Source organism: Leucoraja erinacea, chromosome 11 (assembly GCF_028641065.1).
Source record: "Leucoraja erinacea ecotype New England chromosome 11, Leri_hhj_1, whole genome shotgun sequence".
Taxonomy (NCBI): domain Eukaryota; kingdom Metazoa; phylum Chordata; class Chondrichthyes; order Rajiformes; family Rajidae; genus Leucoraja; species Leucoraja erinaceus.
Genome location: NC_073387.1, coordinates 24,138,990 through 24,157,146, shown reverse-complemented (window position 1 = coordinate 24,157,146; position 18,157 = coordinate 24,138,990). Strand labels below are relative to the sequence as shown.

Sequence of the window (18,157 nt, the reverse complement as noted above, 5' to 3'; positions counted from 1 at the left end):
TTTAGTTGAAAAGTCTATGACACCTTGTGAAACATGATTCCAGTTTTAATTGGCATCTTGGTGTACGATAGCAAGGAAATAGAACACAAGTCTATATCTTTCTACTTCCTGTTGTCCAGATATCTCTTTCCCCCCCCCCCCCCCCTCCTTCCCCTAAATAACCTGCCTGAACCTGTTTGGGACAACGCCCCCCCCCCCCCCCCCCCCCCCCCCCCCCCCCCAAACAGTCTGTCTGGGACTATTGTCCCTTAACACCCTGTCTAACCCCATCTGAGACTGTTCCCCCTTAACACCTTGTCTGGCCCTGTCTGAGATTACTTCCCCCCCCCCCCCCCCTTGCTTTCTCCTCAGGTTTTCAAAGTAGAAACCCCACATCAACAAACTCACGTTGTAGCATGTGTTTACCTTTCTACTTGGATAATGATTAAATTCACAAGGAATATCTAAATTTTAAAGATAAATGCAGTTATAAAATTACATCGGTTGTAAAATAAGAAACTGAGGCTTCTATAGTTGGAGATGATTTTTGAAGTATTGCTATTATAATGTACTTCTCCATTTGCCTAAGAGGACATTGCCATTGGAAATACTGGCATCACTCTGTATCGTAGTCATAGCTATAGAATCATACAACGGAAACAGGCCCTTCAGCCCAACTTGCCGACACCAACCAACATGCCCCATGTACACTAGTCCCACCTGCATGCATTTGGCCCATATCCCTCTAAACCTATCCTATCCATATACCTGTGTAAATGTTTCTTAAACGTTAAGGTAGTACCTGCCTCAACTACCTCCTCCAGCAGCTTGTGGCATACACCCACCACCCTTTGTGTAAAAACAGTTACCTATTAAATCTTTCCCCCCTCACCTTAAACCTATGTCCTCTGGTTCTCGATTCCCCATATCTGGGTAAAAGGCACTATGCGTTTATCCTCGTGATTTTGTCCTGACCAGATATTCACAGATTTGAATTGAGATGATGCTCACACCTCAGGCTATAACATGTATTGAAGTAATTTAGTTAATGATAGGCACTCGCAAAGCTCAATGATTGATCGATCCTTTGCAGCCAGACTCGCAGTGTGCAGAGACTACAGCACTTGATGTGGATCGAGCAGTTGGTGGATCACTTGCCATTCAGAGATCTATGCCTACTGATGTCAGCAGCGATGGCTCTATCAGTCTCGAACCACTACAATTTCTGGGGAGTTCGCAGATGGGTCAAGAAGAAGAATTTGTACCACGAACCAGGGAAATGAATGTCACCGTAACCAGTAAGATATCCTGTCGTTAATATTGTTAAAACAAGAAATGGAAGCAGAAAACAGCCATGATTTTCTCATCCCCTTGCAAAGGAACTGACTATCATTCATGTCATCATTGAAAAGTATTTCTTGTCCTTATAGATTGATCAAAATAAATGTCTGCGGGTATACATGAACAATGTGCCAAAGATAGACACAAGGAATTGCAGATGCTGGTTTACCAAAAAAGACATGAAGTGTTGGAATAAATCTGCAGGTCAGGCAGCATCCCTGGAGAACATGGATAGGTGATGTTTTGAGTTGGGACCCTTCTTCAGATGGTCTATAACGTTTCTGGTTTGTTTCTAGTTCCAAATAGCTTCTTTGAGTTTTAGACTTTAGACTCCTTTTCAGGCTTCTGACGAAGGACCCCAACCCGAAATGTCGCCTATCCATGTTCTCCAGTTATATTATAGCTGATCCCGTTGTACTGTGAGAAACCTTTCTCTTTATGAATGAATATCATGAATTTAACATGAAATTAATTTGATGGTAAGTTTTATAGGGAAAAAAAAATCATGTTTGCCATTACTTTTACCTAATTGTGAGGGAGCCATATCTAACTATTGGTAGCCTGCTGGTATGAGACCCGATGACTGAAAGCTGCTTCCTTCTTTAAATGCTGGTTGCCTTGAAGATTGGTGCCACCAAGTGGCAGAAAATAATTCTGACCTCATTAAAAATTAGGTAGATTACAACCCAACAGTATGAATAATGAATTCTCCAGTTTTAGGTAACATCCCAACTCCCCACCACCCCCTCTCACTCCTACTTCCTCCATCCCCTCCCCTTCCTTGTGCTACACCCAGATGTACACCCATTTCTCCCCCTCTCCTGCTTAACCCCCCCCCCCCCCCCCCCCCATCCCTTTCCACCTATGTCCCTTCTCTAGCTTCACATTTCGCTCCTCCTTATCTCAGCCTTTTGTCTTCTTTCCATTTCTCCCCCTTGTCCATCCATCTGACAATCAAACTTTCTCCCCACTTGCCAATTGCCAGACTTAGCCTTGCCTTCACCTCTTTATCTAGCTTTCCCCATTTTACTACAATCAGTCTGAAGATAGGTCCCAACCCAAAAAAACATTGCCTTTCCAGAGACTCAAACCTGTCTAACTGAATTACTCCAGCAATTTGTGCCACTCTTAAACTCACTTGGTTGTGGGCAGTCAGAGTTAGGTTGTATTCCACATCCAGTCATACTCTCTTTTACTTATTTTAGTTCACCCCTATTCCATTTCCATTTCATTTTCCACTAAGCAACCCCTCCTTTCAGAATATTGCTCATCCATTCACTTTAATGAAAATTTGAGTATTTTTAAGAGAAAAACACCAGGTTGCAATGAGTAACACAATGTATTTTGTGTGTTCTGTTGCTTTTTATTAGTATGACTGTATGGCAAATCAAATTCCTCGTATGTTGCAAAACATACTTGGCTAATAAAGTAAGTGTGAGTATGAGTAAGAACCATGCCAACGGTTAACATTTCCTAATGTCTTCTTTCCTTTACACTTGTGCCAGTCGTGTTAAAATATTTTCTCCTACATTCTGTGATGCTTTCTAAAATGAATGGATTAGTGGATGGAATTATGGATTGCATGCTGGAGCTGTTTACCTTGAAACATACATCTTCAATCAGACTAAGATGTATTGATTTAATAATTGTAGAATACTTTCTGATGGCTTATCAGTCATTGAAACAATCTGTTATAATGCTAACTTTGGTGCCACACTGCCTATTCAGTGTCCTTCTCACTGCTCTAACATAATACCTGTTTAGCTGAACATCTTTCTTGCTTTATTGATCAAATCTTCAATACTGCCGTGACGCTTTATGTACACTATGACAGAATGTGAAAAATAATGGCAAAATACGCGGGAACTATTGGGTATTTCTTCCAAAATAAATGAACGTCTGGCTCCTCTAAGTTGCCTAATGGCTTAATGTCCTCATATTATTATAATCAGATTTAAGGTGACAGCAAAAAAATAAGCCGTAGGATAATGAGGAGAAGAAAAAGGTAGAAAAGTGAACTGCAGCTGCTGGTATTCAAAAAAAGATACAAAGTGCTGGAGAAACCCACAAGTCAGGCAGCATCTTTGGAGAGCATGGATAAGTGACGTTTCGGGTTGGGGTCCTTCTTCAGACTGAAGAAGGATTTTAACGCAGTGATTTGTTGTGATCTGGAATCTATTGCCTGAAAGGATTACAGAAGCAGATTCAATGGTAATCTACAAAAGGGAATTGGATGCAGGGAAATAGCAGAGGCCATGCAAGTCAGTTGAGAGCCTTCCAAAGAGCAGGCATAGACAGCCAGTACTATTAATGTTTTCCAAGTTATGCAAAGGTGCTTTTCCATTAAGTAGTTTCAATTGGAGGTATCTGTTTTTCCACCTGTCTTAATGTGCAATATCACTAGTTTTAATTTTCTGCGCAATATCACTAGTTATAATTTTCTTTAAACATTCATCACACACATCAGTGTTTCTATGTTGTAGGCAGACGTGTGTTTCTTTATAGTGTTAAATGTCTTCTGGTTTACATTATGAGTTGAGAAGAAATTTCAAACTAAAGACAAAAGATCAAAGTTTTAATTGCAAACGTTTCATTTTCTGATAACCAATGCAGCTTTGACGACTGTGGAGCATTGGAGATAAAATGTGAACTCGAAGCTAAAATTAAGCTGTGGTTGTGAGACAACACAGCTTTTAAAAAATGTGTTTTAATTCCGCTACAGCAAGAAATTACTATTGATTTATACCAACTGAATTTAAATAGGTAGTCTTATCTGGAATTAATTCTAACATTTGCTTGTATAGATTAATTCAGTTAATGCAAGTCTGAAAGCTGGCTTTTCAGATTCACTCCTCCCATATAGCAGTTTCTTGGCTGGTCATAGAAGGCCATGTTTGATTGAAATAATATTAGAAATGTTATGTTAGAAATGTTTTACGTGAGATTTTACATGTTCTTAAGTCAAGTAAGGTCAGATCAAGTAGAGTTTATTGTCACCTGCACAAGCATGGTGAGGTACAGGTACAATAAAAAAAACCTTGCTGACAAAATCACAGGCACATACTCAGACAAGCACAAAAAAATCTTACATAATTTATACTTAAATTTCACCTTAAATTTCTAAAAGAAAGAAAACTGGGCAAAAACACAAGGCATTATTACAAAACACAATCAGAGAATGCAACCGGTGGTCCATAGTGTTCCGTGATCAAGATAGGATTAGGTCTGTGTGGGTCAATTGAGGAACCTGATATCTTCAGGAAAGTAGCTGCTCTCGAACCTGGTGTTGTGGGACTTCATGCTTCTGTACCTCCTGCCGGACGGTGACAGCGAGAAGAGGATATGGCTCAGATGGTGAGGATTCTTAAAGATATATACTGCCTTCTTGAGGCAATAACTCATGTACATGTTTTCAATGGTGGGAAAGGCACCTGTGATGATCTGGGCTGAGTCCGCCATTCCCGCAGCCGCTTGCATTCTTGTACGTTGGAATTGCCAATGTACAAGAATGGGGCCATGATGCAGCCAGTCAGGAGACTTTCTCAGTGCATCTGTAGAGGTTTATTCAGTGATGAATATCTTTAAACTTCTGAGAAAGTAGATGCGCCTTTTTTGTGGTTACATCCATATGCTGGGCCCAGGAAAGTAATTAGAGATAATAATGCCCAGGAATTTGATAGGGTTATCTCTCTCCACCACCAGCCCACCAATGAAAATTGGCACAAGGGCTCCCTACTTCCCCTTTCTGAAGTCAATGATCTGTTCCTTGGTCTTGTTGACGTTCTTTAGTCAGAGGGTGGTCAATCTGTGGAATTCTGTGCCATAGAAGGCTATGGAGGCCAAGTCAGTGGATATTTTGTAAGGCAGAGATAGATAGATTCTAGATTAGTACAGGTGTCAGGGGTTATGGGGAGGAGACAGGAGAATGGGGTTAGGAGAGAGAGATGGATCAGCCATGATTGAATGGCGGAGAAGACTTGATGGGCCGAATGACCTAATTCTACTCCTATCACATGACTTATGACATGATTGAGAGGTTGTTGTTGTTGTGGCACCACTCAACCAGGTGTTCTATCTCTTTCCTCACTTTTGATTCAACCAACAACAGTGGTGTCGTAGGCAAATTTATAGAATGTACTAGACCAAGTGCAGACCCGTTGGGTCTGTTCCCCCAACGTCCGGTTGTGGGGGGGGGGGAGGCGGCATGCAGCATCACACACTAACTACCCCCTCCCGCACTCACGCTAATAGAGGGGAGGGAGAGAGAGAGAGAGAGAGGGGGGGAGAGTGAGAGGGGGAGGAGAGAGAGGGGGAGGAGAGGGGGGAGGGGGAGGGGAGAGGGGAGGAGAGAGAAGTGGGGGGAGGAGGAGAGAGGGGGCTGAGAGAGGGGGGTGAGATGAGAGGGTGCATGAGAGGGGGGTGGATGAGGGGGAGGGGAGAGGTGGTGGGGAGCATGGGAGGGGGTAGGGGGGGGGGGGTGGGGGGGGGAGGGGGGGGGGGGGGGGGGGGGGGGGGGGGGGGGGGGGGGGGGGGGGGGGGGAGGGGGGGGGGGGGGAGGGGGGGGGGGGGAGGGGGGGGGGAGAATGGCCGGTCCCCGTCTCTCTGGCCACAGCAACGGGGGCTAAACCCTGCAGGCGAGGGGGGGGGGAGGGTAAACAAGCTGGAAAACGGGACATTACTAGCACGTGAGGGAGGGGAGGGGGGGGGGAGAGAGTGGGAGGGGGGAGAGGGGGGGAGGGAGAGGAGGAGGAGGGGGGGGGAAGAGGTGGGATGAGGGGAGGGAGGAGAGAGAGGGGGGGGAGAGAGAGTGCCTTTTTACTTCAACCCAAACCCAAACAACCATTTGCAGGTAGTGCTTTTTTACCTCTAACCATATTTTCATTTTCAAACCAAATTAAGGGTACTCACAGTGCTGTAGACATTTGTCAGTCATTCAAAGCTCTGATTGAGGCACACCACTTGCAGAGACTGATTGAGGCACACCACTTGCAGAGACTGATTGAGGCACACCACTTCCTGGTTTTATATTCCCTCCCTCTCCCTCCAGCGGGGGCAGCAGAGAGAATGGGGAATGTTGTAAAAACATTAATATCTCTGTCAATTTTCATCGACAGGAAAAATCCTCGGCACACATGCGGCGGAGGGGGGCTCTGAGCGAAGTGGCCAAAAATGACGGCCGTAGGTGGCGGCGTACTCTCGGAAACCGCAGCACAGAAAGCCAAAACCGATCAAGAACAGAGTTTTAGTAATATATAGATTGGGGCAATGCGTAACCGCACGTCATGGGTGTAAAGAAATTGGAGCAGGGAGCTAAGAACATGGCCTTGAGGTGGACCTGTGTTGATGGTCGGTGGTGAGGAGTGATATTGGTCTTCACTTTTTGAGGGCTCCCCATGAAGAAATCAAGGATCCAGTTGCAGAGGGAGACACAGAGGCCCAGATCTTAGAGATTAGTCATTAATTTTGGAAGGGATGTTTGTGTTGAAAACCGAGCTGTAGTTGAATAATGTGTACCAGTTATCAGATGGTCCATCACACCAGGAGAAGAGGCGAACATTAAAAGAAATAGGGATAATAACTTGCAAGCAAACCTTGGAGAAAGGTGATTGAAGTGGCCTGGTGACACAGCGTGCACCACTGCCACAGTATCGTGAGAAGAACATTCTTCTGAAGTAGTGCAAAGAAATAAGCATGATGTTTATGTAGGGCAATATAAACTTTGTATAAAAAAAGTGATGGATAAATTCAGCAGGTCAGGCAGCATATCTGGAGAACATGGATAGGTGACATTTCGGATTGGGACTTTTCTTCAGACTTTGTGTGTATTTCTTTTACCAGAGTTTGACAACAATGGGAAGATATAATTTAAGGAACCAAGTTGCATGGTAGCTAGTAATATTGTTTAGAGAACTTGCGTTTTAATGATCTTCACTTTTGAACCTGTCAACTAACACGTGGAATGATAACTAATCTTGTGTCTATATGGACGTGTGTTGTAGCATTCCACTGAAGTTCACGGTAGCGCAGTGGTAAAGTTGCTGCCTTACAGACCCAGTGACCCAGGTTCGATCCCGACTACGAGTACTGTCTTTATGGAGTTTGTAACCCCGTGGATTTTCTCCGGTCTGGTTTCCTCCCACACTCAAAAGACATACAGGATTGTAGGTTAATTGGCTATGGTAAAAATTGTAAATTGTCCCTCGTGCACAGGATAGTGCTAGTGAACGGGGATCGCTGGTCGGCGTGGGCCGAAAGGCCTGTTTCCACGCCAAATCTCTAAACTAAACTAAACACTAGTCATAGTTGCTGAGGTTAGTGTTGTGTCGTGTTAAACAGTCTGATGGTTGGTGGGAAGAAGCTTTTTTGAACCTTAATGCCACTGGTTTCAGACTTCCGAACCTTCTGGTGGTAGTAGCGAGATGAGCGCATGGCCAGGGTAGTGTGGGTCTTTGATATTGCCTGCCTTTTTGAGGCAGCACCTCTAGATCTCTTTAATGGTGTTCGAGTATATTATTTATAGATTATACAGTGGGACCAATATTTCCATTAGGTGTATGATTTATTTTGAAGCCTAATGATCTTGCTGTCTACTTCCTCACACTGCACTCTCATTGATTCTGCTTCACTCTATGATCCTGGATGCTGTCTCTGTTGCTGCCACCACTGCTTCTGTCTAGAGGAATCTCACCATTTTCACGTGCAGTTCCTGGAGTGATTTACCTTTCCTTTGTTAACAGAGGAATGGCTTATTATTGCAAGTTTTGGCGTGCTTAGTGCTCTCACTCTCTTCTACATGATAATCAAAGCAACAACAGCAGACGAGTAAGTATTTAGAGTTTTTCACTTTTGTTTCATAAATCATGGTATTTTCCAGCTGATGTTTCAAAGTGTAACAATTTGAAAGTGATCTCCCAGTGAGTTACACATGAAATAAATTTACTGACTTAAGAACTACATGTATTTAACCCATGCTGTTTTTCAAAAAGTGTTTATATACCTCAGCCAATTGCCCACCTAAACTCCTCCACTCCAGGAAGAACAGACAGAGTCCCCCCACTCTCTCTTCATAACTGGAAGCCTGCATCCCGGATCACATCCTGGTGGATCTCCTTACCCCTGCTCTGCAAGTCAATACGGATAGGGGGAGTTCAGTAAATGGTGGGGTACTAAGCAATTTTGATGAACAAAGGGATGTGGAGAGGATGTTTCCACTAGTGGGAGAGTCTAGGACCAGAGGGCACAGCCTTCGAATAAAAGGACGTACCTTTAGAATGGAAATGAGGAGTCATTTCTTCAGCCAGAGGATGGTGAATTTGTAGAATTCATTGCCACAGACTGCTGTAGAGGCCGTCATTTGGGTATTTTTAAAGCAGAGGTTTGCGATTAGTAATGGCGTCAAATGTTACGGGGTGAAGGCAGGAGAACGGGATTGAGAGGGAAAAATAGGTCAGCCGTGATCACATGGTGGAGAAGATGATGGGCCGAATGGCCTAATTCTGCTCTTATGATTTATGGTCTTGTAGGTCCTTGAATGTGACAACACCAATTGAAGGGTGCTGAGGCAGAGAGCAGGCTCGCTATTGTAGGTCAGAACGCTATGTTGTAACATAACAAAACACTTGTTAGACCACAAAATGAAGCATTGTGCACAGTTCCGATTGCCATACTATAGGAAGACATGGTGCTGGAGCGAGTGCCAAGGATGTTGTTTCGATTACAGGACTGTAGTGACAGTGAGAGTTCATAAGTTGTAGGAGCAGAGTTAGGCCATTCAGCCCCTCAAGTCTACACCGCCATTCAATCATTGCTTATCTAACCTTACCTCTCAACCCCATTCTCCTGCCTTCTCCCGATAACCTCTGACTCCAGAGATTGGATAGACTGGTCTTATTTCTCCAGGAGTGAAGAAAGCTGAGGGGTGTCATGATAGAGGTGTATAAAATTATAAGATGGTGCAGTTAATCAGAATATTTTTTCCCATGGTAATGGTATCAGATTGGAAAAATCAAAGACCTAAGGTGAGAGGAGGAAAGTTTCAAGGAGATGTGCGCGGCAACTTTTTTAACACAGTGTGGTGAATACCTGGAACGGGGTTGGTGGTGGAGGCAGATACGACAGTGGCGTTTAAGAGACTTTTGGATAGGCACATGGATATGCAGGGAATGGAGAGATATGGATTCAACAGGTAGACAAGAGATGGTATTGGCATCACGTTTGGCATAGACATTATGAGGCAAAAGGCCTATTTTTGTGCATGTACTGTACATATATTTAAGATGAAAGGATAGTTTTAAAGCAGATTTGAGGGGAAAGATTTTCACACAAAGCATGGGTTGATAACTGAAACTGGCTGCTGAAGGAGGAGGTGGAATCAGACACATTCAGCATGTTTGAGAGATATTTAGATCGATACTTTCATCGATAAGGCAAAGAAGGAAATGAACCTAATGTGGGTAAATAACAAATGATTTGGCATGGACATGATGGCTAAAGGACTTGTTTCTGTGGTGTACACTGAGATGCAGTTTGGTTTGCCCCGGATTTCAAACTCCTGTTTGGAACTCATCCAGTTCAATTATTTCTATATTGGTATTCCATCTTGGATGAGTTTTCGTTGATTCTAGAGTAGGATGACCGATAGATTTACTGGTGTGCATTATTAACCACCTACTAGTTTTAATATATTTAAGAATAACTAACTAATAATTAGCTCTGTGCTAATTCCCTCCCCATAACTGTAATACGTTAACATCAATAAAACTGTTCCGCTAACAGAGAAGCGTTATGCACTGGAAGTGGAGGAGAGAAGCAATTGTTAGTCATTCAGTCCCTTGATTATCAACTCTTCAAACCTGTTGGGCCATTCTATTAACTCATGGCAATAAACTCTTGACTTGACATCTTAACTCCATCCACATCTTGGTTCATCATCACTTAACATCATTGGATATTATAATTTTGTTAACCTCAATTCAAAATAATTAAATCAGCATTCACTGTCTAATACATAGTATCTAGATGTTTCCTAATGTCACTAGACTATGACTTAAAGATTGTATCTGGTTGGCATGAACTCTTCATCCAAAGTTAAAAGATCATTTATTTAAATTAAACATTTTATTTCCCAAATTCTGAAAACTTTGATTAAATGTTAAAATAGGCTGGGAGAGGTACAAGCAGAATCTATCTCAGAACGGCAAGGAGATGTAACTAGGTTGTAATTAATGTAATTAATAGAATAAATCAAAGATCAGCTTATTTGAGATCGTTGCACTGTCAGAAATAAATTGTTGCCACTCAACTACTTAAAGCACCCTAACCCTCACGATAATTGAAGAGTTTGTCATTGCATGATGTGGGATTTTTTAAGCTTTATATACTAACACACGTCAGATTGATGATGCAATCAGATAGAGCTGTACAGCACCATTGACCCGCCTTGTCCATGCCGAACAAGTTGGCCAATTGAGCTAGTCCCATTTACAAGCATGTGACTCATTACCCTCCAAACCTTCCCTATCCATATATCTGTCCAAATGTCTTTTAATTGTATCTGCTTCTATAGTTCTCTTTGGCAGCTTTGATATAGATTGCCTTCTGAGTGAAAAAGTTGCCCCTGAGGACCCTCTTAAATCTCTCCTCTCACCTTAAGCCTATGCCCTCTAGTTTTAGAAAACCCCTAACCTGGGAAATAGACTGAGCATTCACTTTATCCATGCCCCTCATGATCTTGCATACCTCATAAAGGTCATACCTCAGCTTCCTGCGCTCCAAAGGAAAAAATGTTCTAAAACACATTGAATGAAGTTAAAAATGCTTGTTAAACAAATAGTATGATTCCCATTTTAGAAATGAAAATCAGACAGCACAGTGGTGAAAGAATGGAAGTGAAAGAAGATAATTGTACATGTAAGTACTTTACCAAGAGACTCCACCTTATTAATTTTAAATGCAATTGAGAAGTAATAACAAAATTGCAGGTGCTGAAAAACCTAAATAGAAATAGAATGCACCAAGGATCCTCAGCAGCTCAGAAAGCATCTATGGAGAAAGAAACAGAATGAAAATGTTTTATTTCATTAGATGCTCTATCAGCCGCTGTGAATCCCCCAGTATAACAGAGAAAGATACAGAGTAATGCCCCTGTCCCACTTAGGAAACCTGAACGGAGACCTCTGGAGACTTTGTGCCCCACCCAAGATTTCCGTGCGGTTCCCGGAGGTTTTTGTCAGTCTCCCTACCTGCTTCCACTACCTGCAACCTCCGGCAACCACCTGCAACCTCTGGGAACCGCACGGAAACCTTGGGTGGGGCGCAAAGTCTCCAGAGTTTTCCGTTCAGGTTTCCTAAGTGGGACAGGGGCATTACTGTTTTATTTCAGTAATCTATTATAACACTGCGAAGGTGAGAAACAGAAACTTGTAATGAGTTGCAGAGAGGGAAATAGGTGGAGAAGACAAAGCGGATGAATGTGAGATGGTAGGGATCTTGCATCAAAGGCGACTGATTCTGATACAAGTAGGAAAGATTAGTTATCTGAAATCAATGAATTCAGTCTTGAGTCATCAGTTTATAGGTTCTACTAGCAGAATTAGGCCATTCGGCCCATCAAGACTACTCCTCCATTCAATCATGACTGATCTATCTTTCCCTCTCAACCACATTCTCCTCCCCATAACCCCTGACACCCTTACAAATCAAGAATCTGTCAATCTCCGCCTAAAAAATATTTGTTGACTTTGGCCTCCATAGCCGTCTGTGTCAATGAATTCCACAGATTCACCACCCTCTGACTAAAGAAATTCCTCCTCATCTCCTTTCTAAAGATACATCCTTTTATTCTGAGGCTATGGCCTCTGTTCCTAGACTTTCTCACTAGTGGAAACATCTTCTCCATATTCACTCTATCCAGGCCTTTCACTATTCGGTAGGTTACCAGGGTTACAATGCATCTACTTGAAAAATAAGATGTTGTTTCCTTAGATTACATTGGGCAAGCAAAGGGCAGGAAGTTAAGGTGTGAGTGATTCAATGATACTTTATTGTCACATGTACCTAGGTACAGTGAAATGCTTTGTTTTGTATACAACCTGGTAAAATCATATAGCAGACTGCACCTAGGCAGTACACAAGTGGCGCCACGTTTTGGTGCCAACAAAGTTGGATGTGGGATTGAAGATATATTGAATTTCCCTAGTCTTTTTAGGAACTGAAAGGGTTAGTGTGCTCTTTTGGCTGTAGCCTTAATGTGCTTTCCCAAATTGTTGGTCATATTTGCACCTAGAAACTTGGAGCTTTCGACCATCTCTACATCAGCACCATGATACAGACAGGAACATGTACTCCATCCCGCTTACTGAAGTCAATGAATGGCTCCTTCATTTGCTGATGTTGAAAAGTTGTTATCCTGACAACTTGTTACTCTCTCTCTCTCTTTCCCGTACTGCATCTTGACCTTAACTGACATCTGGCCCAGTACTATGGTGCCATCTGCAAACTTGTAAATGTAGTTAGAGGAGAATTTGGATGCACAACTGTGAGTCAATAGGAAGTGTACTAGGCCATTGCAAACACTTCACTACACGGCACTGATGTTGAGAATTATTGTGGAGGAGGTATTGTCACGTATCCTAATGGATTGTGACCTGTGGGTAAGGAAGTCAAGGGCGCAGTTGCAGAAGGGTTTGTTGACTTCTAGGTCCAGGAGTTTGGAGATGATTGATTGGAATTTTGGTATTGAGGTAGATCTATCGTTAATAAATAAGAGTCAATTTTTCCCTGTCCACTGAAATCCTCAACTATCTAGAAACAAGGAACTGCAGATGCTGGAGTAACTCAGGAAGTCAGGCAGCATACCAGGAGAACATGGATAAGTGACATTTCGGGTCTGAAGAAGGGTCCCAACACGGTCCATCACCTACCCCTTGTCTCCAGAGATGCTGCCTGACCTGCTGAGTTAATCCACAATTTGTGACCTCTGGCCCTCATCAAAATACTTTACTCAACCTATCCCTTCAGCAAATTCCAGGCCCTGCTTCCCTTTCAGAGATGAGACTTTACCACATATGTCAGAATAACACCAGTGTCGTGATATGACATGTCGTATGCACGCTACATTATGGAAAGAGGAATAATTGTTGGGAATGTTATATGTAATATACTGCATTCAGTTGTATTTGAAAACTGTTTGCAAGTTCTCGGTTTAGTAATAATTTCTTGTAAACTAAACATTAATTTTTTTAAACAGCGAAAATGATAAAATTGAAAAATCTTTTTAGAGCACAACGTAATGAAATGTTCCTTCTCTTCACAGGCTTTTATCGTGTTGAATTCAGCCCTACAATAGCAACAGAGCACTTGGAGCTGAATTTGGAGTTCTGCTGAAGCGAAATCTATTTTTTATATGCTATTTTTTCACCTTCTCCACTTAAAGAAAGCTTTGTTAGAATTGCCCTACAATAAAAAAAATGGAAGTATTTTTGTTTCCGCCGTTATTTATCAAGTTCATCAAATCAGGTTAGGATTTTGTCGAAGCACTTCAACTCTACTGAGCTGTGAGTTGATTAGTCTTGAGGAAATCTTAACTATTCATGTTCCTAGGGAATGATGAGTTTGAAAACTAAATTCAATGCAATTCACTGAATGTGATTTTTACATTGCATACAGGTACTGTTATACCACAGTAGCTAGAAATGTTTCATTCCCCACAGAGGGGTGGCAAGAGCCAATGTGTTTGTGCAGGTCCCTGACTGTTTCCTTGAGTAAGTTGTATTGCGTGCTTAGAATCAGTGCTTTCTCTGTGACGCATTGGCACAAATAACAATAGACTGACTTCCTGGCATCTGTATTTATATTCTTGCAAAGAGACTTTCCATGGCGCATCTGTGTTCTTTGCAGTGCTTATTTCTAAACACTGAGGAGCTGATTAATATGTACAATTAACAAACATTGGCCACTTGGCCAGGAAACAGAATAATGACATTTAACATTTTACACTCTAGAATTTTAAATGTCAATGTCTTATTTTATGGCCACATTAGATATACTTTATTAATCGTACATGCCAGCTGCTTTTTCTTTAAAAAAAAAAAATACTGCAGAGAACACAAGTTGAGCCATGGAGGATTTTCAAGTGAGAATATATATGCTAGTGCCAGGGAGGCAGTCTTGTCTATAACATTCAAGTCATCTTAAATTTTTGAATTTAATTTAGTTATTTCAAATTTTTTTTTTTTTTGCAAGCTGAGTAGTGATCATGGCCGAGAGATTTTGTTGCATCCAAACAGGTGCCCGAGTTGGACGTAGCAGTGTGGCACCAATGATGTTTCTGTTTGCTGACAACCCTATCCCCCCTCGCCCTTGGACTACAGATTTCAGTTGTGTACAGCATGGTAAGCCTGGCATTGATGGGTGGTCATAAAGGTATTAACTCTGACCTAGCTCTGACGATCTAGCTCTTGGTTGGAGGATATTGTAGCCCAGCACCGATGGCTGTGAGCTTGGCACTGATCGATGTGACTGGAGAAGGGAATGGGGCATTGGGAGCAAAGGATACAAAGGCGCTGGAGTAACTCAGCAGGTCAAGCTGTATCTCTGGAGAAGATGGATATTTGATGTTTTGATTCGGGGCCCTTCTTCACACCCTTCATTCTTCAGGAGCCTATGATGCTGCTTGGTGGCTTGGTAGAAGATCAGGGCCTGATTTCAGGGAGATCAGCATTTGGAGTTGCAAAGGGAGGAGCCCAGCATAACAAGAACAATGTTTAAGGTTTCAGTACATTGGTTTAGGATTATTATTGCCTGTACAGTGTAAAGTTTTGTTTTGCATGCCATCCAAATAGATCAGGTAATAGTATACATAAATACAATCAAGTCAAACTCAAGTACAATAGGCAGAGCAAAGGGGAAGATACAGAATGCAGAATATAATTCTCCACAATGCGCAACAACATCAGAAACAAAGTCCAATATCTGCAATGGGGCAGAGGTGAATCGGACAGTACCTTAGCTTATGGAAGGGCTGTTCAGAAGCCAGATAACAGAAGGGAAGAAACTGTTCCTGTCTGGTGGTGTGGGCTTTCAAGCTTCTGCACGTTCTGCAGGATGGGATTGGGGAGAGGCTTTGGTGTGTCTTCTTGGCTGTTGCACAATGTAATTGGTCCTCGACTTATCATCAGTAAAATTAACAGCAAGGAATTATAATTCTCATTGCTTCTGTGTGAATTGTGGTTGCCCAGTAAACTTGATGATGTGTTACACCAGATCTGGAGCCTGGGAAAGGTGTTATGTAGATTCCGCAACTCTACCAGAAGTCAGGACTGTGAGGGCTAATTAAGCTAGAGTTTGGATGAACGTGGTAGGGCTTTGGGAGTGGATGGCACTGGAGGATGCTCTTTGAGAACCAGAGGACACATATTAAGGTGAGGGGGGAAAGATTTAATGGGAACCTGTTTCCATGCTCTATGACTCTATGATTTTAAATAATCAACCACTTTGAATTTCTCCAGGAGGTTCAGGTCTCTGTCAGAAATCAGGACATGTGGACATATGCAATGAATGTCATATAGTCATACAGAGTGGAAACAGACCCTTCAGCCCAGCTCGCCCACATCGACAAACATGCCCCATCTGCACTAGTCCCACCTGCCTGCCTATCCCTCTAAATCCACCCTATCCATGTACCTAAATGTTTCTTAAAACGTCACGATAGTACCTGCCTTAGCTACCTCATCCAGCAGCTTGTTCCATACACCCACCACCCTTTGTGTGTAAAAAAAAAGTTACTCCTCAGATTGCCATTAAATCTTTACTCCCTCACCTTAAAGCTAAGTCCTCTGGTTCTCGATTACCCTACTCTGGGCAAAAGACTCTGTGTGTTTACCCAATCTATTCCTCTCATGATTTTGTACACTTTTACCCGCCTTACCCCATCCTTCCCTCTCCTCTATCTAAAAGCATCTGAGGCTGGCAGTCTATTGAAAATTCAATTTTTCCTGGTCAAACACAAGAAGGCGCCTTACCCCATCCTTCCTCTCTCACCTATCTAAAAGCATCTGAGGCTGGCAGTCTATTGAAAATGCAATGCTGAGTGGGTTTCCTGGTCAAACACAAGAAGGCATTTGGAACGAAGGCAGTTAATGTCATTCATTTGTCAATGGTTCAGTGGTACATTTGTCACATGTACTGAGGTACAGTGAAGTTTATTTTTGTATCACGAGACATATGCACTGAGCTGCATCTTATATAAGCATCTCAGATACAGTACAAGTATATAGCAGTAGTACACCGAGAGAGTATACAATTTGCCATTTTGGTGCCATTTTCCAGTCCCAGTTGTTGTACGTACAGGGCTCTTGACCTGACCAAGAAGGCGCGTTGTCCTAATGGCGTTGCAGAGTCGGCCTGGTCAAGCATTGCCGTTATGTCCTCCACCGCTGCAGGTCGCTTTCGGTCCGCGCGCTTGGCCTCTTTTAGCGGCGCCCTGACCAGCCGAGCCCCAGGCTGTTGCAGGGCCTTCAGCAGCCCACACCACCATCGAGGCAGTGCACTCCCTCTCGCAACCGGTCGGCTTACCGGCTCTCCGTGTGACTCTCCACTCTGAGCAGGCGTGCTGGGCGATCAACCATGAACATGAGGCTCCTTCACGCCCACGTTGGTTTTGCATGCAGCCTGTCACCGCTGGCGACTCGCCAGCAGCCTCATGAGAAGGTCCAGCCACACAAGCTCAATAACAACTCCAACTCCAAGGTCAAACCCACTAATTGGCCTTATCTGCACACGGGTTATGATTGGTGAGAATGTAAATAAAAGTGGCTTCTGGAATAAGCTAGGTATCTGTCTCAGCTAAATGTCGTTTGTTCTTTGCTTTCTGCCATGGGAATCAGTAGATCCTACAAGCAGCAGTGCCCTCTACCTGTTCACGTGTTGCTATCAACAATAAGGCATAGAGCTGTACAGGTTCTTCAGCCCACCTTGTCCAAGTTGGCATTCTGGGCTAGTCCCATTTCCTGCATTTGGCCCATAGTCCTCTAAACTCTTTATAATCATACATCTGTCCAAATCTATATATGTATATATCACTAAAACTCTCACCTTGTTTGTTTGTTTGCAGGTTTTGTGTTGTACTTCTATTTGCGCAAAACGGTACATGATAGCGCTACAATTTTGGCCCACCTTACTCACCATTGTCCTGTGGTATAAATGAAAAAAGTTTTGTTCAGGTTGATGGAATACTTTAAAAGTTATTAACGTTTAAAACTTAAATTAACATAACAGTACCCCCAACCGCACATGCGCAGTAGGGGGGGGGGTTCCCATGTGGATCTTTACTGGCGTCACAAACGGCTGCGCCTGCGCAGTTAGGGCCTTTCCAGAATTCAGATCGCCATATTTTTTTCACAACTGCAAAACGGGTAAGATTATTTCCATTTTACTGTTGCTCCGGGCGCGCGGGGATCTGCCACCTTGGCGCTGGGGCTCATCTGTGGGAGGCGGCGGCGGCGGCAGCGGGCTCCGGGGGCGGGGAGAGGCTGCGCCGAGGATCCGAGGCCTGGGCGCTGAGTCAGGCTCTGAGGCCGATGGCTGCTGCTCCTCTGGGAACGCAAGGAGGGAAAGGAGCGGCACCCTTGAGATCCTGGGGAGGTGAGATGGAAGAGTGGGAGGATTGAGGGAAAGGAGGGGGGAAAGTGGGGGAGGTGAGAAGGGAGTGTGGGGGAGGAGGGGGAATAGAGGGAGGGGAGTGGGGGAGGTAGGGAGAGGAGGGCAGTGGGGGAGGTGAGCAGGGATAGTGGGGGGGATATGGGGAGGTGAAGAGTGGGGGAGGTGGGGAATAGGGGGG

General features: G+C 43.4%; 1 protein-coding gene across 5 annotated transcripts in view; it reads left to right on the top strand.

Moving 5' to 3' along the window:
- LOC129701583 (E3 ubiquitin-protein ligase RNF130-like) overlaps positions 1–18,157 on the top strand; it is a 95,056-nt gene that overhangs the window by 67,840 nt on the left and 9,059 nt on the right. The window contains exons 6-9 of one of the 5 annotated variants that reach the window (XM_055642854.1): positions 1,073–1,277; positions 8,058–8,142; positions 11,170–11,229; positions 13,634–13,796. In XM_055642854.1, the coding sequence (XP_055498829.1) occupies positions 1,073–1,277; positions 8,058–8,142; positions 11,170–11,197 (318 nt within the window). In that variant the 3' untranslated portion in view covers positions 11,198–11,229; positions 13,634–13,796. Of the gene's footprint in view, positions 1–1,072; positions 1,278–8,057; positions 8,143–11,169; positions 11,230–13,633; positions 13,797–18,157 lie in introns of those variants that run through there. The other 4 variants (XM_055642853.1, XM_055642856.1, XM_055642857.1 and 1 more) reach the window with 4 other exon arrangements.